This window comes from Papio anubis, chromosome 2 (genome assembly GCF_008728515.1).
Source record: "Papio anubis isolate 15944 chromosome 2, Panubis1.0, whole genome shotgun sequence".
NCBI lineage: Eukaryota > Metazoa > Chordata > Mammalia > Primates > Cercopithecidae > Papio > Papio anubis.
Window position 1 is genome coordinate 53,830,013 of NC_044977.1, and position 24,610 is coordinate 53,854,622.

General features: G+C 46.2%; 1 protein-coding gene across 1 annotated transcript in view; it reads right to left on the reverse strand.

Moving 5' to 3' along the window:
• SLC6A11 (solute carrier family 6 member 11) overlaps nucleotides 1–24,610 on the reverse strand; it is a 124,582-nt gene that overhangs the window by 53,922 nt on the left and 46,050 nt on the right. The window contains exon 6 of the mRNA XM_003894103.3: nucleotides 11,975–12,109. Coding sequence (XP_003894152.1) covers nucleotides 11,975–12,109 — 135 coding nt within the window. The remainder of the gene's footprint in view (nucleotides 1–11,974; nucleotides 12,110–24,610) is intronic.

The window sequence follows — 24,610 nt, forward strand, 5'->3', positions numbered from 1 at the left end:
ACCAAATCTGCATGGAGGAAGGAGATGAGTAAAGGAAAAGGCCCTCTCCTCTAGAAGTTTACGAGAGGATACTGAGGCTCAGAAAGGATGAGCCTCCTGCCTAATGTCACACAGTGGAGAATGAAGAGCAGGCATTCACATGCTGCTCTGAAAACACATACTCTTCGTTGATGAGCTTTGCTGAGCCTCTCTCTTATCTGAGTAATCTTCTGAAATTACAGCTCTCTTCATGCCAATCATCTCTTGCTCAAAAACATTCAACAGCTCCCTCCAGACCAATGAATGAAATCTGAACTCTTTGGCTTAGCAGTCAAGGTTCTTAACGAAGGGGCTTCAGCCTAATGACTTCATCTTATTTCTTATGATTCCCTATCACAAAATCTATCCTGTAGCTACACTGAACTATGGACCATATATATCCTGCATATACACAGACTTTCCACCTCTGATGTTTGCTTATTTCTGAAAAGACTTTTCTTCCTAATCCTGCAGAGATCAAATCAAAGACTGTCTGTTTCAGCAGGGCATGGTAGCTCACACCTGTAATCCCAGCACTTTGGGAGCCTGAGACGGGCAGATCACTTGAGGTCAGGAGTTCGAGACCAGCCTGGCCAACATGGTGAAACCCTGTCTCTACTAAAAATACAAAAATTAGCCAGATGTGGCGGCACACAGCTGTAATCCCAGTTGCTCAGGAGGCTGAGGCAGGAGAATCACTTGAACATGAGAGACAGAGGTTGCAGTGAGCTGAGATCAAGCCACTGTACTCCAGCCTGGGTGACAGAGTGAGACTCCATCTCAAAAAAGAAAAAAAAAAAAGACTGTTTCATAAAGTCTTTTCCAGGACATGTGACTGAAAATAATGTTGTTGTTCTCTGATTGTCTATGTTCCTTCATCTAAATCACTATATGGCATCCACCATCCATCCATCCACCCATCCATCCATCCAAGCCTCCATCATACATCCATCTATCATCCATCATCCATTCATTAACCATCCATCCATTCATCATCCAGCCATGCATCTATCTGTCCATATGCCCATTCATTATCCATTTATCATTCATCTATCCATCTGTCCATCTATCATCCATCTACCCATTCATGCATCCATCTATCCATGCATCCATCTATCATCCATCTGTGCATCCTTCCTTCCATCCATCCATCCATCCATCCATCCATCCATCCATCCATCTGTCCACCCATCCGTCTGTCCATCCATCCATCCATTCATCCAGTGCTGACTGGGAGCCTCTCATACACCAGGCTCTGTGCCAGGTGCTGAGAAGTTCACAATGGATAAGACAGACAAATTCTTTGCTCACATGGAGGTCACTTTCTAAATGGGGATACTAACAATGAACACATCAACAAATAAGCATGAGATTACTTCAGACAGCCATCAGCCCTGTGAATAAAACAAGGGCTTTGTTAGGTCATAGGGTCTAGGGAGGGATTTATTTATTTATTTTTTTGAGATGGAGTCCTGCTTTTGTTGCCCAGGCTGGAGTGCAGTGGCACGATCTTGGCTCACTGCAACCTCCACCTCCCTGGTTCAAGCAATTCTCCAGTCTCAGCCTCCCCAGTAGCTAGGACTACAGGCGCACGCCATCACACCCGGCTAATTTTTGTATTTTTAGTAGAGGTGGGGCTGGCAACATCCCCCAATTGTAACAATCAAAAAATGTCTCTAGATATTACCAAATGTCTCCTGGGAGGTAAAGCTTCCTCAGTTGAGACCCATGCTGTAGAGTCAGAACTACTTTACACCCATCCTAATTAAGTCTAAAGCCAAGCCCTGATGAGATTTACAGGGGAGACAGAGCTTGGAATCCTACCAAGTCCTATTGAGTTAGAGGGGCTTGGGAACAGTCCAGATTTCTACAGACCTGCACTAAGAAAACAATGTTGAGCCTACACAAGGTTAAGGTTGTCACCCGGTAATTAAACTACGTAGTATAAAAGATTTTAAAGTAGCTACTATAAATATATAATATAAATACATTCAAATAATTAAAGGAAAATACATTCAAAGAACAATGCCAGAAGGTTGTACGATCCAGGATCCCTTTTATAAAGCTTCCCTGGTCTGCCATGTGAGAAAGGGAGCAGCGGGGAGCAAGAGGAGGCAGGAACCCACCTTGGAGGTGATTTGATTCTATTCTGTTCACCCGGAGGAGGCCGACTTGTGCCTCAGTTGTTCAGGCTGCACTTAACTTAGTATGCTGGACCTTGGTAGATACTCCCAAAGTGGGGGACTGACAAACTAAAGCAGATAAGTGAAGAAAGAATAATCAAATTATAGAATGAACAAATGTCTCAACTTGGGAAGCAGGTGATGAAACCCTGTCCCAAAGTGGAGGTGACAGGCCTCCCTCTCACATTAGGGGCCAAGTGGAGGCTGACCAGGTTACCACAGAGAAGATTCCTGCGCTGAAGGGAGATTAAAGCTGCCCAAGGCTAAGATTCTAGGATTCTTGCAAAGCTGTCACATAGCTTTGGGATGCTCAGAGACTCCAGAGCCAGATTGCCAGCTCATGACTGCGCAGGGACAGAGAGAGGTCAGGAAAATCAGACACAACACAGTTTCAGCACTGCATCCCTTACACAGCCAAGTCAGACTCACCTGGGTTCAGCTGCTGGCTGTGCAAGCTTCAGCCTCTCAGAGCCTCAGTCCCCTCATTGGTAAAACCTTTAAGACATAGGCTTATTCTCGTGACTTATAAGATGACGTATAAGGACCTCAGGTCCTATCTTATAGGTCATGAGAATTTTACTTATATAGAGCATTTAGCTCCTATGTCTAAAATATAATAATTTTCAACTATTTGCTGATTGGATAAATTAAAAGACAAGTTTCTAAAGCACAATACCTGGCATAGAGTCAGCAATCAATCAATGATAACTAGCATCAGTAGTTTTATGAGTACCCAAGCAGTGTTTCAACCTCCAGGACTGTGGATCGTAAGACACTGCTGAAACAGCCAGGAATGAAACAAGAAAAGAATAAACATCCACTACCTTTAAATGTGCGCGATGTTAGATCAGTAATGCAACTCTAATTACGGAGGAATTTACCCTCTGACTGGAAGGAGTGCATCTGTCAGGTCAGTTCCAACCCCAGCACCGCCCTGCACCACTGTTGTCACTGGCTTAATCATGTGTCTGTGTCAAGAGACTGTCATTCCCTTGAAAATAAGAGCCATGTGTGATGATCTGACTTTACATTCCAGTGCTTGGTATTAGGAACAGTGAAGCTAACCCAGAAACAAATACACTGAAAGGAAACCTTGGGGGACTTTCAGTCTCAAGGAGTGGCTCCCACCTCAGTGAGGTTTGCAATATTTTCAAAACCGTATATGATGTCTCTACGTTGACGGCAATACAGACATTTTGGTTTGAAAGTCCAGCAGCCAGAAGGCCCAATTTTCTTTGGGTCCTTGCTTAGAATCAGAGTACACTGCCACCAGGTGGCAGCAATTCCATGGTAACAGCTGTGAGGTTCAGCAGGTAGGGTCTTGAACTGGGGTCTTGTTTTCCCTGATTCATCCTTTTGTGGGGTGGAGAGGCAGGGAACATTTGGTGTTCTGAGGTGCTCTCACAGTGTGGGCATCTTTCATCCCAGCCCCAGAGTTTGGACGCTTTAGCCTCAGGCTCCAGTTCCCTGCACAGAGGAGGTGGATCTGGGGAACTGGTACACCAGTGCCCCGGGAAAGCAGACCCCGCCATTTGGATCTGTGACAGGCCTTTCTGTTCTTGCCCTGAAAACACACACTTGAAACACAATGAAGAGTGAGAGGAGTGGGAATCTGGGGCAGGAACAATATGATTTCTTGCAAGATCCCCTTAGCTCCCCAAAGACTGAAAAGACAGAAAGTAAAAATTTGAGGGGAGAAAAATGGAGTGGAAGTACTTCACACTTCAGAGAGAACACGGGGCTGACAGTGAAGACGAACAAATGTTTAGAAAGTATAACAGACCACAGAATGCAAACTGCTGGGGGACAAAAGCGGCAAGCTGCTGTGTCACTTCCAGTTCTTGACGAGAAACTTAATTTACTGGATCCACAATAAAGGTCCTCGGTTCCAAGTTCAAAGACCCCCACTTGGGCTGTGGGACCCTGACTCATCCTGCCCAGAGCTGGTGAGGTGGAGGCAAAAATGAGGACTGCCGCTGGTGTTCCAGAGCCCTTCTGGCTCCCAGGCCCTGGGCTGGGTGCCAGAAGGGAGAAGTGGAGGTGCTCTGGGCCTCATGTGCACACTTGCCCCACTGCCTCCTCCCTGTGCAGCCGATATTCTCACCCACAATGCACAGGTGAGAACCTGGAGCCCAGAGAGGTCAAGGGGCAGGCTGTTGGTCACCTTCTGGCCAGTGGCAGCGGAGTGACTCCCATTTCCTCCCCTCCACACCAGATCCCACTACACCAAGAATACTTCTTTCTGAAGAGCACACCCACAACTGCAACCATAACACAAAATAACACAGGCTGTACTAGAAATTGTTCTTCCTTCTGTCTTTCCTTCCTTCGTTCGTTTGTTTGTTTGGTCCTTCCTTTGACTCATTCAAAAAATATCTCCTGAGCACTTCCTGTGTTGCAGGGACTGTTCCAGGTCTGGAGATTGAACAGGGCGGGTAACAGATACATCCTCCACCCACATGGGGCGTACATCCTAGTGGGTGGAGAACGGTGATGCAAAATGAATGGTGTCTGCGATGGTGATGAGTGAAAGCCAGGAGGACGGATGAGATGTGCCAGGAGCACGGGGGGTGGTGGTGCGATTTTAAATAAGGTGGTTGGGACCTTCATTGTGACTGCACTGGTTGGGTGCGCACCCCGTTAGACTTCCAAGCAATTTTCACAGTTCTCTCTCTTGATCAGTGGAGAAGGTATTCTCCCCACTTTTGCATAAAGAGCAGGAAAGTAAAATGGCTCCCAAGTCTCCAAAGAAGGAGTAGAAATGACTTGCTGTGCCATCTCAGTCCTCAGGTTTCCCAGCTAAGCTCTTCTCACCCTTTCTGGCTTTACTGGCTGGGAGGGAGGATGAAGGGGCCACCGTGAAGGCAGCCACAGCCACCCGGCTCAACACTTCATCAGCCTTCATGCAGAATCCCTGCCGCCCGCAAGTGGAGGGGCAGGAACACCCTCCCAGGGAACGTCCTTGTATAAGGCTGGAAGCTGGAGTGCAGAGCTTTGCACCAGTTGGATGCCCTGTGTCCCCTTTAGAAATGTAAATGACATAGCAAATAGGCATGTCTGAGCCCCTTGTAATCCTGAGGGAAGGGGAGCTGGGGTCAGTCTGGAATTAATGGAGATCCTGGATCATGGAGGGGCCACAGGGCTAAACTGGGTGCACATGCCCAGGCCCAGTCTTCATGAACCCCACACACGTTTGCAGAGAAGTAAGCTCTGCTGATAACATGCCATCCCCATGGTTATTACTGGAGCATGATGGCAGGCTGGCCCCTCATGGAGCCACAAGAGACAAGGCAATTTTGGGGTTCTAACGCAAGGTGCACCAGCTAACAGCCCTCCTGACTTCCCAGTGGACCTTCCCAGGAATTTCCTAGAAAGGCAAGAGAGGGAAAGTGACGGTACAAACGCAGCCACTCTATTTTATTTACTTATTTATTTATTTTTGAGACAGAGTCTCGCTCTGTCCTTCAGGCTGGAGTGTAGTGGTACTATCTTGGCTCCCTGCAATCTCCACCTCCCAGGTTCAAGCAATCCTCCTGCCTCAGCCTCCAGAGTAGCTAGGATTACGGGCATGTGCCATAACACCTGGCTAATTTTTATATTTTTAGTAGATACGGGGTTTCACCATGTTGGCCAGGCTGGTCTCGAACTCCTGACTTCAAGTGATCCGCCTGCCTCAGCCTCCCAAGGTGCTGGGATTACAGGGGTGAGCCACTGTGTCCAGCCTAAATGCAGTCACTTTAAGCCCACTCTAATGTATAAAAGGCATAAGTCGTTTACAGGCTCTGGCACTCAGATGATTACCAACAAAAATTTGCTACTCCTTCTCAACAAACTGTAAGAATGGAGGAGAACTTCTGGTCTCATCCAACCGCACTTCCCTCTTCCTCTAGGGAGGGAACCCCAGAAGAGGTGAGACTCCACCCTTACCTATCAGACTGTGTGCTCCCTGGGGACAAGGAGGCTCTTACTCATTCTACATGCTGAGTACCTGTCACAGGCATGGGGGAATAACTACCAGTGGAACAAATTAAGGAAGGGTTGCTGGGCTCTGGTGATAGATGAGTGGGACACATGATTGTTGTAATTCCTGCCCTCCTGGAGTCCACAGACTAGGAAGGACTCCCTGCCAAGTGCTCATTTCATCCCCTCCCAGCCCTCAGTCCACTGAGCTCATCCTCATCCTCCAAGGGACTAGATGGAGCAGCCCTGGGGACCAATGGGGCTCAGAGGCTGGAGACTTGAATGTGTCCTGGAGCTCAGCCTGAGGCCCAGCCCTCTGACTTCCTGCAGGCTTCTCTTCCTCCCCTAATCATCTCTCCTTCCTATTTCCTATTTCTTCACTTGTAGGAGAGATTTTACTGGCTACAGAGTCACCCCTTTAATTTCTCACAGCTGCAAGAGGCCCGAATACTACAACTGCTGGATTATCCCAAAGAAACAAAGGTGCCCATACTCCCAGACTAGCCCAACAGCCAGGCCTACAGCTGGGAACTTTTCTTCCACTATCTGGGAACTTTTCTTCTTGGTGCAATTTGAAGTGCAGGATCATATCTAGAAGTATAGGAAAACTAAGGATCATTTCCAGAAAACAAACAAATAATCTGGACTTGCTAAGAGGGCAACATTACAAAGAGATACAAGATTGAAACTTTCACTGACTTCATGATAAAATACTTCCAGTCGACCCCTCTTACTAATCTACTCTCTCTAAATTTGGGAGCTGTGCCTCAGTTGTCTGTAGGGTGACCATGTGGCTATGGAAGTCCTAAGACTAGCTTAGGATGTTTCTCTACCCCCACAGCACCATGCCTCAGATGTTGGCCAGCCACCTTCCACCTGCACTACATTTGTCATGTCCATGTTTGTTTTAATAATTTTTTAACATTTGCCTTTAAATTAGCCTCACTTTTAATCGTATACATGGCATATATATGTCCAATGAGCTCCAGTGCTCATTGAAGCATTTCCTTTGAGAGCCATGTCAGCACACAGAAAGTTTCAAACGTTGGAGCGTTTAGGGATACTCAACCTGTATATATATGTATGTATGTATATATGTGTGTGTATGAGATCATACATATCATATATATAGTGTCATTCTAGCAATAATAGCAATAAAGCCATGGTTTTGATATGGTTTATGTCCTGGTTTTATTCCTAATGCTTATTAACATACATACATAATTGAAAAGAAAAAACATTTCTCCATGACTGGGCCATCAAATGACTCCACCTTCAAGGCCATCTGCTGGGACAGGCAAGTGCAACGTGTGACTGAGGGAGGAGGGGACAAGGCCCCCTAGAGGCTAGGGGCCTTACTTAAGGTCATATCACCACTGCAGGAGAACAGGAATGGAAACCAGTGCTTCCTGCTTCTTCATGGGCTGGGTATCCACAAATGGGGACAGTTGGAATCAGGCCACATTGGGCTTCTTCCTACAGCATACCCCAGCTTCCAAAAATCACCAACATACATGGGGTTTTGTTTTTCTTTCCCTCTTGGGGTCACTATCCTTATTTATGCCACAGAAAATCAGCAGTTGCTTTTTGGGGACATAGTTGCTTTTGGGACACACACAAACACACATGCACGCTTCCTAGCCATCACTGATAGAGAATCAAAAAACATTACAGCTCACGGATTTGGTGATCTGGAGGTCATTAGACTTTTTGTTAAAGAGAACCTTCTCGTGAAAAATGAAAATAGCCCTTATTCCTATCATTCAACAAACATTTAAGGAACACCTACTGTGTATCAGGCATTGAGCTCATCAGGGACTAAGGATACAACAGTAGGAAAGGCAGATACAGACCTTGCTCCCAAGCTGCCTTCTCAGCTAGTGGCCACCCTGTGGAAAACTGTCAATGCCTACAATAATCTCTGACACAGAGTAGGCACTCGGAAAATATCTGTTCAACAATAAATGGACATTGAACAAATAAAGATCACACACAATTATATATACACACAAATATTTTACTGCAAATATATAGGATATGTAGGTGCTTTGGAAAATAAGTATGGGGTGCTGGGGGGTGGTGCATGGTTGGGCAGTCAGAAAAGACTTGCCTGAGAAAGTGATGTTTAAACTAAGTCCTAAAGGATGGGTGGGCTGGGCACGGTGGATCACACCTGTAATCCCAGCACTTTGGGAGGCCGAGGTGGGTGGATCACGAGCTCAGGAGTTCAAGACCAGCCTGGCCAACATGGCAAAACCCCACCTCTACTAAAAAAAAACAAAAATACAAAAATTAGCCAGGTGTGGTGGCGCACACCTGTAATCCCAGCTACTCGGGAGGCTGAGGAGGAGAATTGTTTGAATCTGGGAGGCGGAGGTTGCAGTGAGCCAAGATCGCACCATTGCACTCTAGCTTAGATGACAAAACAAGACTCCATCTCAAAAAAAAAAAAAAAAAAAAAAAAAAAGGATGAGTGGATGGTTGCTCAGCCAAGGTGGGGAAGGCGGGTCTGGGGAAGAAAGAAGGAGTGTTTCCAGCAGAGAAACAGCATGTGTGAAGGCCCTGAGTTAGAAAGGCCATGTCTATTGGAGGCCCAGAGAGGAGGCCAATATCTGGAATGAGCTGATAGAGGGGGAAAACGGTAGGGGATGCAGCCAGGAGGCAGCTCACAGAGGACAGTGGGGACCCCACCATTTGGATCTTGTTCCAAAGACCACAGGGAATCCCAGGAGGGATTTAAGCAAAAGAGGTGCCCATCGGATTTACATCTCAAAAAGATCCCTCTGTTGCTGGGTGGCGAGTGGCCTAGATGGTCAAGGAGCTGTTTCTGGATGACCAGTTAGGGGGCTGCTACAGTTTTCACGTGGGAGATGGTGGTGGCCCGGACTAGGCTGGTGGCAGCAGAGGTGGAGAGCAATAAGGACGGAGCCGAGGGTCAGGTGGAGTGGGGCCCATCAGCCCCTGCTCACACACCCCTGAGGGTACTCCAGTGCACTGTCAGCAAACTTTTTCTAGAAAGAGCCAAGCAGTAAACACTTGAGATTTTGCAGGCCTGTAGGAAAGAGTCAACAGAGCAGGCCCAATGTCGCTCCAAAGTTGGGCCCATTTGTAGTGTTGGCTCTTGCCTGGTGTCTGGGAATTGGGCTTTTAGGATGCTCCCTGTAGTACTAAGTGACATGGTTGTTTTGTATGCCTGGAACACTGAATCCCATAAAGGCTGCCTGCTTAGACCATTTGTACAGCAGTGTGATTTCTGGTAAACGCCTGTGTTTCCTCTGACAGTCTGGAAGTCAGAGGGTTGTGGCTGATCATGGAGGCAGGGAGTACCTGTGCAGTCAATAAAACACCTTCACTAAAAACCTGGACTCTGCATTGCAGGAAGGCTTCTCTGGGCAGAAACCCTGCACGCATGCTGCCGCATTTCCTTGCTGGAGGAAGGAACACAGTCTGCATACCTGCTCCAGGCAGGAGGGAGGGAAGGTGAGAAACCTGTGTATGGATTCCTCCACATTCTGCCTGGTGACTGTCTTTGTCTTACTGATGATAGAAACAAACCACATCCATGAGTATAACTGCTTCTGTGTCCTGTGAATCCTTCTAAATTACCAAATATGTAGGTAATCTTGGGACCACCCCCCGACACAGAGGTCCACAGGGTTTCTGTCTCAACTACTCAACTCTACCTTTGAGTGCTAGAACAGCCATGGACAATAATATGTAAACAAATAACAGGCTGTGTTCCAATAAAACATTATTTATAAAAATGGACAGAGGGCTGGATGTGGCCTAGAGGCCAGAGTTTGCCAGCCTATGTTCATGGAAAAGCAGGGACTCTCCAAATCCATTTTGAAAACTCTTTCATGTCACCAGTGGAGAAACTGAGGTCCAGAAAGAGGGAAGGGAGAAGGAACTTGTCCACGGTCACTCAGGATCCATGGCAGAACCAGGAGAACCCAAGTCCCAACTCTCAGACCAATGTGCTCTCCACTACTTAATACTGGCTGGTGGCCAGGGCCTAAAAGGAAGGAGATGGTAGAAAATGGCCTGGCCTGACTCACTTCTGTGTTCGTTCTCTCTCTCTCTCTCTCTCTCTCTCTCTCTCTCTCTCTCTCTCTGTGTGTGTGTGCGTGTGTGCGTGTGTGTGTGTGTGTGTGTGTGCAGGGCTCTGAAGTTTTAGGTGCCACCTGGATTTTCCCAAACTTTTTTGATTATAAGAATCGCCTCTGAGGGTTCTTAGTAATACGGATGCCCAGGTGCCATCACAGACCCACTGCAACTGGATCTCCAGGAGTAGAGCCCGGAATCAGCATTTTTAACCAGTTCCGAGGTATTTGGATGATCAGCCAGATCTGGAAACTCTGGGTGACACTCAGTGGCTCTTGAATGACTACCAGGAAAAAAGAAGCCCATAAGCAGAGGAGAGAAGGGGAAATCTGTCTTGGATCAAGGCAGAATGCATGGCCATCATAAAAACAGACCGACCAGTGGTTTGTAGAATATGTTCTCCAAAACTGCTCCTTCAACTGAGCCTTTGCCATCAGAGATCAGGAACTGGCAAAGCCAACATTTGAAGCTAATTTCCTTCTTCCCAGGGATTCTGCCTGCAATTCAGAATGCCATGCAGGTGCCTAGTGGTATCCTCAGCCTCAAGGCCCTGCAAGGCATGGCAAACTGAGACAAAAATGAGCTCACCTCCCACTCCGCCCACCGTGATGAGGGGCTTCTGAGCTGCACTAACCATCCCCCCAACAAATGCTTCCCCCTCAAGCTCCCCTAACAGGAGGTGGCTGGAAGCCACAGATCGCAGACTTGAAATTTCCTGCAAGCCTCATTTCCTGTTTGGAAACTGTACTGATTCCATGTGTTCTGTGTTTTAATAGAAAAATTAGTGCCTGCTCGCCCGCTCAAATGTCTTTGATTAAGTTACTTCACACACAAGAATGACCTAGAGGCCTTTAAAAGATACTGACACCTGCAACCAGAGAGTTCATTTTAATTGGTCTGGGTTGTGCTCTGAGAATTCACGTTTTCAAAAGCTCCCCAAGAGCTTCTGACATGTAGTTGAGGTTGAGAACCACCGGGCTTGTGAGATGTTCTGGTTTTATCTGTTTAATATAGTCCAGGGCACACCACCACGTGCCCACTTAGAGAACCTTAGGCACAATTACTACTCACCACTCAGAACAACAAATGCCTTACCAAAGACAACTGATAGCTTAGCCAGTTTCTCCAACTCTTTTTTTTTACTATGAGCTACTCCCACAAAGAAAATCAATCACGAACAAAGATCCAGTTTCTCTCACCGAGAGGCACTACTGCAGAGATCTGTGATTTGGGGTAGAAATGTTTTTTTGTTGTTTTTTTAATTTTTAGTTAACTTCTAACTGAAATGTAGTATTTGTTTCAATTTTAGATGCAGGCAACAAACTGCAGTCCTGTTAGCAATAGAAATTCCAGATGTTTTCATATCATGGTATAGCTATCTTGAAAAGTCACTTATGCTCATTGCTGCTTTAAAGTCACAGTAGTCGTCAGACTTGCTGCTGGATCTGGCTATGTAATGTCCTCATTTTAAAATGTACATCTATCCCCATGTCACAAATTGGTCTGTTTAAAATGTTTTGGTAACAGTATTTTAAAATATTTGATTTCCTACGTATTAAATTTATGCATTTAAAATTATTCTGGGAAAGAGTTCACAGGCTTTCCACTGTTCAACCAGCTGTTGAATCCCAGTGGCCAGTGGCAGGGGCTCTGCAGAAGGCTTCCCAGTGGTGGTGGTTGATGCTGCACATTGAGCAAGCGACTCTTACCTGTGGGTCGGAGAGCCGGGAGAGGTCAGGGTACAAGTAGAACTTGATGCCCTCCGAGGCCCCAGGCAATGTGACCCCTCGTATCAGGAGGATCAGCAGCATGATGTAGGGGAATGTTGCAGTCACGTATACAACCTGGGCACAAGAGGAGAGGAGAGAATCAAGAAGAGGGTGAGAGCAATGGGCTTACTTCACTCAGCACAACGTCCTCTGGGTGCATCCGTGTTGTCGCATGTTGCACCAGGACCCTGTCTCCCAAGACTGACTAGCATTCCCCCCTGTGTATAGACCACACTTGCTTGATCCATTCATCTGCACAAGCCAGTCACAGAAGGACAAATACTGCATGACTCCACTCATGTGAGGTACCTAAAAGAGTCAAATTCACAGAATCAAAGAGTGGGATGGCAGTTGTGGGGAACTGGGAGGGGTGAAATGGGGCATTACTAATGAAGAGGTGTAAAGTTTCAGTAGTGAGATGCATCAGCTCCAGAGACCTGCTGGACAGCATTGCCCCTACAGTCAACAACAATGCATTGGATACTTACAAATACGTTAAGAGAGCAGATCTCATGTTAAGTGTTCTTACCACAATAAATAAAATTAAAAAGGAAAAGGAAGCAGGGGTGACAGGAGTGGGCCACAGAAGGGGTAAAGGAAAGAAGGGCTTCCTGGTGCAGCAACAAGAAGTGACCCCTAACATGGTCTGTCCTCCTGCCTCAAACCTCACCAAAGGCGAGGTCTTTCGGTGCTATCTACTGAGTGCCTGTGATGTGCTTGAGAGTGATGCTTGTTGAATTTTTTTGACCACAACACAGAAAGAAATATACATCACAATCCACCACACGTAGAGCTGAAAAGGAAGTTTCACAAAATAACACATGTGTGATACATGCTAATATTTTGTATCATATTCTTTTTTTTAATAAGCTGGTCATGATGTTCTAAATCCACTTCAGAATTCACTATTGGGTCAAAACTCATATTTTAAAAGCCACAGCTCTTACTGAAAGTTAAGTCATAGCTAAAGAGAGACTAGGATAGCACAGGATAGTATAGGCTAGACTAATGTACGATAGGATAGGATGGCATAGCATAGCATAGCATAGCATAGCATAGCACAGCATAGCATAACATAGCATAGGATGGCATAGCATAACATAGGATAGCATAGCATAGGATAGCACAGCATAGCATAACATAGGATAGTGCAGCATAGCATAGCATAGGACAGCATAGAGTAGCATAGGATAACATAGCACAGGATAGGATAGCATAGCATAGCAGAGCAGAGCATATTATAGGATAGCATAGCATGGCATAGGATAGCATAGGCTAGGCTAGGCTAGGCTAGCATGGCATAGGATAGGATAGGATAGGATGATAGGATAGGATAGGATAGGATAGGATAGGATAGGATGGGATAGGATAGAACAGGATAAAATAATGAAGGTGAGAAGATGGGAGGGAAAGGAAGAAAAGGGCAGAAGACTTTGGGGGCAGTAAAAACCTAGGGCCTGCCTGGAACCATTTGGGCTTAGTCTATTTGGAGGCAGGTGATTGGACCCAATGAACCCGAGAGACCCTTTTAGCTAGTGGATTCTGGATAGGAATCCAGACAGTCCAAGGCACGAGCCTCCTCACAGGCTTCCTGCGCTGCAAGAGCTGCCTAGAAGGAGGCATCAAGGCCCGCAGGGACTGTAGGAGTTCCTGTCCCAGGGGCTGCCTGTGGTGCCGGCCACACCCCTCAATTGAGGTCCCTGCAGGACTCAGTGTCCTGCCAGTTTTAACTTCTCTCTTTTGTCACATTCACTCCTCCAATCACTTGGTTCTGTCCTCTCAGTGGGGCCTGCCCTCTCCATCTGTTCAGATCAGCAACTTGTTGACATTTGGGGTCCAGGGACACTTGTGAGAATCTAAGGACCTTCCCTCCAAATGTGCTCAGATGCAGATATGCATGCAAGCTTTGGTTCAGAGACTCCCATTTCCCAGATATTAGAATCTATGCCCTGAGACTTCCAGCTTTCTAAGTCAGCCTCTCACTCCCGTTCAACCCAGGGTTTCTTTGACCAGTGCTTCAGTCCTCCACCCATTTGTTCATTCATATATTCCTTTACTCACTCAGCTCATCCACCTACTCACTTGCTCACCAAAACACTCTCATGCACCAAGCACTGAGCTAGGTCCTGGAAGGTAAAAATAAGACTGAATCACAGGAGGGAAATTTCTGCTTCAAGCAACTTCCAGGTGGTAGGAAAGAAAGACTTATAGACAGGAGGTCATGCCTTATGTCATCAGGGGAGCAAAAAGAATGGAAGAGCACAGAAAGAGTGAGTCCCTCACTGCAAGAGCAGTCCAGAAGGGCTTCTCCAAGGAGGTGTCAGCCCATAAAGGATGATGAGGAATTCAGGACTTGGAAAATGGGGATGGAAGGAAGAAGGCAACAAGACATCCCCACTCCATGCCCAGCCCTTTATACGTGGTAATAACAATGGCTGCATTTACTTAGCACTTCCACACACGAAGCATTCAACATGAATGAGTAGGCATGATTATCCTTTTACACATAACAAAGGTCAGAGAAGCTACTCATAACTTGCCCAGGATTGCCCAGTGAATGAATGGCAACCAGACATGGGGGTCACAGCAAGTCCTGCCTGACTCCAAGGTCACACATTCAACCACCAGGCTACCTATGTACACAACCTGCAACACTCATGACAGCCATGCAAACCCTGTGTTATTTTCACATTTTGATGTGACTACGCTTGCTGGTTATGCTATGTCCAGTCTATATTGGGTGGACTAAACCAGTGGGGAGTCATTAAGAGGGTCACTTATAACCTGGCCAAATGTACCCTCACTGTGCCCAGGCACCATGTACAGAAGACTGCTCCTCAATTACTACAGTGACACGGTTTATTAGGTGGCTGAGGATAATTTTGAAGCAATTCCATTGTTTAGAGTTCTGAATCGATGCTCTCAGAAAAGTCAAGTCATTCAGTTTGTAAGTGACAAAGCAGAGATTTTAAACACAGTCCTCAAAAATGGGAAATTAGAACCAGCAAAGATTGGTGACAGTGGGTCCTGTGGACACACCCTGAAAGGCTGGATTATTTTATTCAGAAAATGTCTCTATTCTACAATGATGGCAACCTCCCCAGCCCACTCATGGCCCCCGCACCACCAATTTCTGCATCCCTGTTTCCAAATCAACCATCAGCTCAATTGACACGTCACATAATCGACACAATCTCTTGCTATCATATGTAATGTAATTCAGAAAAGGTGCAGGTCAAATATATTATAAAAGAGCAGAAATCAATATTAATATTAATAAAAATAAGAGGCCAGTAATCAATAAGGCTTGATGGTTTCTGCAGAGAGCTAAAAGTGCTATAAAATCTCCGGTTTCACTTAGCTTTGCATGCAGCATCTATGATAGATCTTTGGCATTTCATATACATTCTTGATTCATTTCCTTCAAAATTACCACCCCCTCCCGAAGCCAATCAGCTTAAGTCTGTAAAACATCAGGGTGAGGCTAAAAACCCATTGCTTTCATTTAGTAGTTTCCACTTTTGCCTGTATTGTGTGGTAGAAGATTAATTATCCAGAATGTCCAAGAGCTGACCTGTTCCAGATACATAATATTTGGAACTCAGCTATCTTAATTCCCAATGCTCACAAAATTTAAGGAAAATAACATTACCGTGTAAAACATAAGAACAACTCAAAAATCATAAAAATTTGTGCTTCACCTGTGGGAGTACTTCAATGTGACTACACTTGCTGGTTATGCTATGTGCAGTCTATATTGGGTGGACTAAACCAGTGGGGTGTCATTAAGAGGGTCACTTACAACCTGGCCAAATGTAACCTCACTGTGCCCAGGCACCATGTACAGAAGACTGCTCCTCAATTACTATAGTGACATGGTTTATTAGGTGGCTGAGGATAATTTTGAAGCAATTCCATCGTTTAGAGTTCTGAATCGATGCTCTGCTTCTACATTATATTCAGGAGAACTACATTCCCTCCACTGGTATCCACACCTTCATTTTTACACTTCTTTTATAAAACCACAAACCAAGGGAAATAAAACCAAGGGAAATAAAATATTCAAATCAATTGCCCAAAGATCACAGTGCAGACAAAGAGTTAGGCTGCCAAAATGAAACCACTGGCTGGCAGGCATTAGCGCAGAAAAAATCATTTGTAAGCTGAGGTTTGAGAACCTCGAGTCAGGGTACAAAAGGTGGTTTAGGGGCATCATTATGTAAGGCACACAAGCGGAGAGTGGTATGAAGGTTGAAATTCAATGCTGAGGATAGCCTGTGTCTATAGTTCTTTTAAAGCCACTTTAAAAAGTGGCTCTTTAAAAGTTACTTCTAATCTGTTTCTACCCTTGGCCACACCAGACACTTGGACATCATCTTTCACTTTTCCCGAGAACAACTATGTATTGTCAAAACCACACAGATTCTTGTCATCCAGAGACTGCACATAAGTGACACACATACTGCTACTCTTCCCTCTTGTGCCTTGCCAGATACCACTAATAGATCACAGCATTCTTTGCAGCTAAGCTTGGATGCAGCCTCAGAGCCCTCTACACAGCACTCCAGGCAGCCCGCCGTAATCAGCTGGGATGAAACCCATCTATCTGCTACCCTTGGTCTAGTCCATGTTTCATTTATGCTTTTGCAGACTCTCCTGCAGGTCAACAGAATGGTAAGACCCAGGTCTTGTCCTTGAGGAAGGAATTTATGCACATGAGCATCTAGGAATGAAACTCCTGGGATCATGACACCATACAATGAGAGTCACACAAGAAAAGGAGGCTATGCAGACAGGTTGGGAAGGTGCTTCCAGTGTCTCTGGGAAGGGATCCAGCCTTCTCCTGCCTGTGAACATGGGCTGGAGCAGGGTTTCCAAAGATAAGCAGGAATGGGAGAGGCTGGGTCAGGCAGGGAAGATGTGGAACTAGCCAAGGATGTAGAAATAGGCAGAGGGCATTGTCTGCCCCCTCGTATATCCAGGAACCTCCAGGTTGTCACTCAGGTGTGCTCAGAGTTAGCTTCACCTCTCTTCTCAGCTTCCCCCACATTCAATCAGTGATCAAGTCTTGCCAACTAGATATCCAACTACATTCTGAAGTTACACCCCCTTTTCACCCCCACTGCTGGTGCCATTCATCACCTTTCTTCTTGGTCACTGACAGCCCATACTGTCCACACTGCAGCTGCAGTTACAAAAATAATAATCCTGTATGTGTCTTCCCTGTTCCTGAGTCTAACCTCAGCCTCGCATTCAAGGTTGTGGGATATGATGAAAGGGTTGGGTTTAGAGTTGGATAATGCTGGTTCAGTCCTGGCTCTGCCCGGGCTTGCCGTGTGACTTGGCCAGTCTCCACCCTTCCCCAGACTACCAGGTTCCCTGCTGTTGGGGAACGTGCCAGGCCTCTTAGGCCTCCTTGCAGTTTCTCAGTCTCTCTTTGTCCACAGAGTCCATCCCCAGCTCCTTGGCCACCCAAGACGTTCGTCCTGTGTGTGTCTGAGTCCCCACAGGCAGAGGATTCCTCCAAGTCAGGGCCCTGCCCTCCAGTTGAGAACTTATTGTCCTCTCTACCTTAAAGGTCTGGAAGCCAAGGCTCAGAGTGGTCCATTTAGAATGTCTGTCTCGCTATAGAAGCCACCCTCTTAGCCTCATAAACCATACTGCCTGCCCAGATGTTGCTGAGAGGATGAATTATCCTGTCCTCCCTGAGCCCCATCCCACATTCATCACCCTTGTCATTCTGCATCCTCCCAGCACCTAAAATTGCTCTCCATCAGCATTTTTCTTGCCTTGTAAGTTTAAGATTTCTACAATATAAGGGTTTGGTCTTTTGTTTTCCCTGCTGTATCCTCAGCACCCAGAACAGTGTATAGCACATAAGGTGTGCTCAATACATATTTGTTGAACAGAGGAACAAAGCAGCAGGCTGAGATCTGGAACTCTGAGGTTACAATGCAGGTCATTAGGAACACTGCTCTGTGCTGCATCCATATGTGATGCTGGGTCCACATAAAACAGGATTCAGAAAATTGAATAGGATTTTCAGAGGCATGTTTATAAACAAGGACATCACAAAGGATTTGGCTTTAAAAGACAGACCAGGTCAGATACAGAGGGCAGGGCAGCTCAGATGCAAAGTGTCCCTTTCAAGATGTGTGAGGCCCCAGAATTTGTCTGGAAGAGGCAAGAGGCCACAGCAGGGGTCAGGCATTATGCTGAATTATGCAGCATTTGGTGATGGGTCTAATAAGGTCTCTGACAAGGTATCATCAAGCCTGGCTGTTCCTGGCCACTGCCAGTAGTGGCCCAGGCCCAGAAGGGTGGGTGTGGAGAAGGGAGGGTCTAATCTGTCAGAACCCTCAGTCCATGAAAGGAGGCATCACTGCCCAAAACACACCCCTTGGTTAAGAAAGAGTTTTCATTATTGTTTAATTCCCTTTTCACAGGTCAAGGCTTTCTGAATATAAAGGTTAGCACAATTGGTGGTAATTATACTGTATCCTGTTTTAATTGACGCTAATTGCTCATTTACATCCCAATTCTGGGATTGTGGGGTGGTTTTCCCCCTACTTCCAGGACACGGCCATTTATTTCAGAGCAAGGAGATTGTCTGATCATTTGGAATGCCACAAACATTGTAGAAGGGCCACCCCACCCTAAGTTTTCCAGGATAATGGAGTCAATTGGAAAGCCAAGTCTTGTTCAAAAGGCATCCAAAAAAGCAGAGTAGTGTGGGGCAAGAACCTAGGACCACAAAATCAGAAGATCTAATGTTCTGGGCAGCTGGGGCCAGTTCCACACCCTCTCTGGGCTGGCATTTACCATCTACAAAGAGGCAAGGATAGACTAATCCAAACTTCAATCAGTCATAGTATCTTCCCAGTATTTTTTTTTTTTTTTTTGCCATATACACATATCACCTTTGTATTATTTATTTAATATTTTTTAATTGTACTAATATTAATTAGTACATTCTTTAATATTAAACAAATATGCATAATGAGAAAACTGTGAATTACCACCATAAACAGAAAACTATGATCTCTTACTGCAAATGGAAAGTAACTACAAAAATAAATGTGATGAAAATAAAATGTGATTAAATTCTAGCCAACGGCTCTGAGTCTGAGCTGTGTTCTGTCTTTGTTCAAAAGCAGGAGAAGCAAGTTCTAGAGAGGTGCTAAAGATAAACCAGCACCTCAGCGTACCTTTCACCTTAAGGGACATGAAAAGGGAAGAGCTGTCTCACTTCGTAATTGGATGCTCTGCAGTCTGGGTTCATGGATTATCACTGAAATCATCCTGTGAACTACCAGCGGAAAGAGCTCTTTCTGGATTTGTGGGAAAGGACCAGATGGATGCTTTCTGAGGTCCTTCCCTGCTCTCTCAGTCAGCCACAAATGACTTGAGTCCACAGCCAGGACTCCTTGGAGCTATCCAGGGTCCTGACACGGATTTGGGTTGAACCTTCTGTGAACCTGCTACCCAGAGCCTTGGAAAATGCTGCTATTAACAGAACACCTACCGGGTGCCAGAAATATCTCATACAGTATCTCTAACTAATTTTCACACAACTTGAGTAGGTTCTTTCCACACTTTGCAGACAAAAATTCCTCTGAGCCTAGGCAGACAAAAATCCCTCCGAGCCTAGGGAGCTCTAGGTCACAGAGCTGGAAGTATTCAGAAGTCTGCTCTCTCCAGCACACATGCTGCACTCTGCCACACATGTGGCCAGGTGCTGCCATCTTGTCGTCTCCTCTGGCTGTCTTTAACCTCAAGTGTTCAGTTTGCCTGACATTTGGCAGCAACTCATAATCCATCGCCCACTCTCCCAGCCAGGGGGACACTGTGCAGTTCCACCCCTCCCCCACGTCCACTTCCAGTCAGTCTCGCCTCTATCTCTCAGGTGCATCTGCCCATCCCATATGGCTGGAAAGCATGGCACTGAACATCCAATCCCTAGACAATCACTCTTTTAAATATCAACTGATTTTTCTCCCCTTTGGTTTCTTAGAGACCACTACCTGCGTTCCCAGGAAAGAACACTAGAGCAGTCAACTAACAGTCTGGCATAACTCCCACAAAGACACTATTTATCTTTGGGAATAAAATGCTAAGAGAATGCATATCTAAAGAAGGAAGGCCACCCTGGACACATCTGGCCTCCTCACAATTTTTACCACTGTTGGAGGTGTTGTTCTAGAACATTCTAACAGAAATAGTAAATGTAGGGGAAAACTTTCTGTTTTAAGCAACCAAATTCTAAATAGGTAGAGTCATGTTTTCACAAGAAAACAGTGGCATTTCTTCAAGGGGTAATGGTATTTTAACAATGCAGTGGTATTTCCATGAAGAGTTAAAGTTATAATTTTTTGTACAAGTGTAAGTGGTGTATCATTAGCTGTGAAAATTAGCCCGTGTGTGGGGCCTAAAATAATCTAACTAAACACTGACCCATGTGGGATCCACATTTCAGGGCACTATCCCTGGGCTGGGTTGAGGAGGAAGAGAAGAAAGGTATTGAGAGGCAGGACTGGAGCTGGGAACAGCCCAGCAGGCGGTCCCCATCCCACCACAGCACAAAGACCATGACTGTATTCTCCCTCTTCTGCAGTAACAAAACCCCTCATTTTCGAAAAGACCTATGGCTGCCCTGAATAAAGACATCTCCCAGCTTCCTTTGTAGATAGATATGGCCATCTATGTTTTGGCCAGCAAGATAGAAATGAAGGTGCCATGTACAGCTTCCAGGTCACGTCCTTAAAGGGAAGGGCTGCATCCCATCCTTCCTTTCTTGCCCTTCCCATGGGCTGAAATGAAAACAAAGTCTTGGGCCATCTTAAGCCATGTAAATGAGGGCAACACCCTAAGGAAAGCAAAGCAACAGAACAGAAGGAGTCTGGGTCCCTGAAACCAGCCAGCTCACACCCATACTGTTATGGGAGAGAGAAATAAACTATCCTATTTGTGCTCCTGTTCTCTGAGGCCTCCACTATAAGGATGGAAGCTAAATATCAAACCACCAATTGCCTCTGTGATCTTGGGTGGGTCCTGTTTCTGCCCTGAGTTTGTTGTTTTTCACCAAATGGAGGCACTAGCCCAAATGATCCACACTGTTTCCTTCTACTCAGACATGAAGAGAAGATTCTGAGGACAACCCAGGAGCTGAAGGTGGACCCTTAAGAGTGACCATCCTTCTACACCTGGAGTCAACCAGGAACAGCAATAAATGGAATCAGGAAGTCTTCAGAAAGTTTTGTCTGTGTAAAGAGCAGTTAGAACAGCTTTGCCAAAGATATCACTATGTCTTGGGAAGCCACAGTTTGTTGTTGTTGTTGTTGTTGTTGTTGTTTTTGCTTTTGTTTTTGTTGTTGAGACAGAGTCTCACTCTGTTGCCAGGCTGGAGAGCAATGGTGAGATCTTGGCTCACTGCAGCCTCCGCCTCCTGGGTTCAAGTGATTTCCTGCCTCAGCCTCCCGAGTAGCTGGGACTACAGGTGCTTGCTACCACACCCAGCTAATTTTTTGTATCTTTAGTAGAGACGGGGTTTCACCGTGTTAGCTAGGATGGTCTTGATCTCCTGACCTTGTGAACTGCCCACCTCAGCCTCCCAAAGTGCTGGGATTACAGGCGTGAGCCACCATGCCCGGCCACCACAGTTTTAGCTTTCTCTGCCACAGTTTAAAACGGGCCTGACGGGATGGCCAGATTTGGCATAGGCCCCATCACCAAGCACAAGCATGGGCTTGGCGGTCCATGAGACCTTCCTAAGCTTCCATCTTCCTTCTGTGTGAAATGAGGATAATGCCTATTTCAAATGATGTCGTGAGGATTGGTTAGAGATCACTCTGCAAAGCATCTGACATGAAGACTGCTCAATAATTAGAAAGCTTGTGGCTGCCTTCACTCACCATCACTGTGCAATAAGCAATGTCTGTCCAACCCAGTGAGCGAGTGGCCTTGGCTGGCAGAGAACAACATATCTGGGGGTTCAAGACTACAGACAAAGAGGCAGGAATCAGCTCTGTCTCAGCTGTGAAGGGCACTGGGAAATGGCTCTTGATAATCCTTGTGGATCTTCTCCCTGATAGATGGGGGTGGCAGTGGAAGGCTGGTGTTAAGAGGTGATAATTCATTGGCTGGGAAAATCTGAGTGAATAGAACCCAGAGACAAGAAAGACCTCAGGACAGAGGAGAAGCATACACAGCTGTTTGGAGGAGCTGCAGCAGCCAGACTCGAATGAAGGACAGAGGGAATCAGCCAGAGTGGCCACTATGGATGAGAATCCTCTCTGAAGTCCTAACTGTGGCAGCTGATGGGCCAGGGTGCAGACAGTGCCTAGAAGGAAGGGAAAAAATTATATCTGGATGAAACCAAATAAGATCATACTCCAATTTAAAATGATAGAAGGCACTCAAAGCTGAGTTGAACGGAAGCAGGGGACCCAACTGCACCACCACAGATACACATAACAGGGAGGAAGCCTGCCCTGTAAAGAGGGATGCCAGGCTTTCAGGAGTAGCCAAGGTCAACAAACATCTCCAACCTTTCGGATGCACCAGGAACCTGGTGAGGAAGGAGCTTGGGGGCTCTCCATTGAGGGGCACTTGGTTGCTGGGGGCTCATGCACAGTTGTGGGGGGAAGTGGCTGAGACTTCTCAGATACTGACAGGAAAACGCCCCTCCCAGCCCTGAGAGGTCACAAGGGAGGGGTGTTTTCCTGTCAGGCATCATCGGGGCTGGGGTAAGAAACCAAACAGCTAGGAGCTTAGGGAATAGTGTCACTCTTTCTTCTCACCAATGGTTGGGAACATAAAGATCACCTACACCCATGGCTCATTCCAGCCCTGAGAGTCCAAGACTCTATTATTTGGTAATGAGAGATATCCTAGTTGGACACAGAGGGCTCAAGAGGAAAAAATGCTTCACTTGGGAGAAATGGAAGATCAGAAGATAGCTAATAATAATAGGACTGACATTTATCGTTTGCTTGATGTGCCTTATTCTTACATTACCCAATTCTAGAAGACAGAAAATATCATTCCCATTTCACAGAGATGGACGCTGAAGCACCCAGAAGTTGAGCATTTGACCTGTGGTTACAAAGCTAGATAAAGGCAGGATTCAAACTCAGAGCCACTCAGCTCCGAAGCCCTGAATGGACCCCTCGGGAGTTCAAGTTCCCCTATGAGCCAACTATGTTCATCTCACACCATGTCCTCTTGTGTCCCCTGAACAAACCCTGCACTTCCCTGCCTGCAAACCTTTGCTTTCGTGTCACCCTTCACCTGAGTGGGACAGTGGAGGTGAGCAAAGGAAGGTCCTTTTCTCTTCTCTACCTATGAAAATCTTGCTGACCTTCGAGACCAGTTCAATGACCACGTCTTCCAGGACTCAGTCAGAGGCCATCCAGGCAGAACAAAACACTCCTGTCACAGCCTACAACACACTGAGCAATGTGGCATACAGATATGGAGAGCCATCTTGGCTTCAGAAAATCAAAGTTCACATCCAGCCTCTGGCACTCTGTATGCATGTGGCTGACTTTTGGCAAGCTATTATCTTTCTAGGTCTTGATATTCTCTTCTGTAAAGTGGGGATAGCAATGAAGCAGATGAATTCAATCCCTTTAAGCCTCAGGCTCTTAATCTGTGAATCACAGACCATAGTTCCCACCTCTCTTGGTAGGTGTGAGGATTAAATGAGCCCATATCTACACAGCACCAGGTACAGTGACCTGACACATCAGCCCTCAGGAGACAGTAGCTCCCCTTCCTCCTTCTACTTAGCCCTTATTTCATTCTGCCTTGTAACACGGGCAGCTGTTCACAGACCTGGCTCTCTCTTTACTTGGTATCTACTCAAAGGCAAGGGCTTTTTTCATCTCTACAGGCTCTGAAACACTTCCTGAGAAGACCTACATAGACTGTAAATAGTTGATGAATGAATAAATTCAGACCTCAATAACATGGTCTGAAACAGAACATAACAGGACATAACCCCATATGTCTGCAATAGGCTCTGGTGTGAACAGTCCATGTTCGCATTTCAGCCTCTCCATCTGAGAGCAAAACACTCGCAGTTGAATTCCGTTCATATCCATCCACGGAGCCCACAGTGTGCCAGGCCCTGTGCTGGATTCTGAGAGCATGCTGATGAATGACCTGGGTCCCTGCCCTCAAGGGTGTGTGAGCTAACCCTAGCACAGATGTATATGACTGACAGTTCACAGGATGACAGCAGAGGGCCTCAGGCACATGCACAGTGGTGTGAGCAGGTTGGGTGGCAGTGGTGTGCCAGAGATCTCTACCTGGAGCTGAACTCTGAAGGGGGAACAGCATGTTCCCATTGCTCTAGAGTCCTGATCTGGAATGTGCTACATGAAGAAAGTCCTTAAAGCAAGAAGAACCCAGGACACAAAGCAGGCAGAATTCTTCAAGCTGGGAAAAATCACCTCCAAGGAAAGACATGAGCCCTGTATGCAACGGTGACAAGATACTTAAATAGCAACCATGCTCATTAAGAAGGCTGAGCCCAATTTAAATCCCTGTCCACAGGATATCTAAAATTCACTG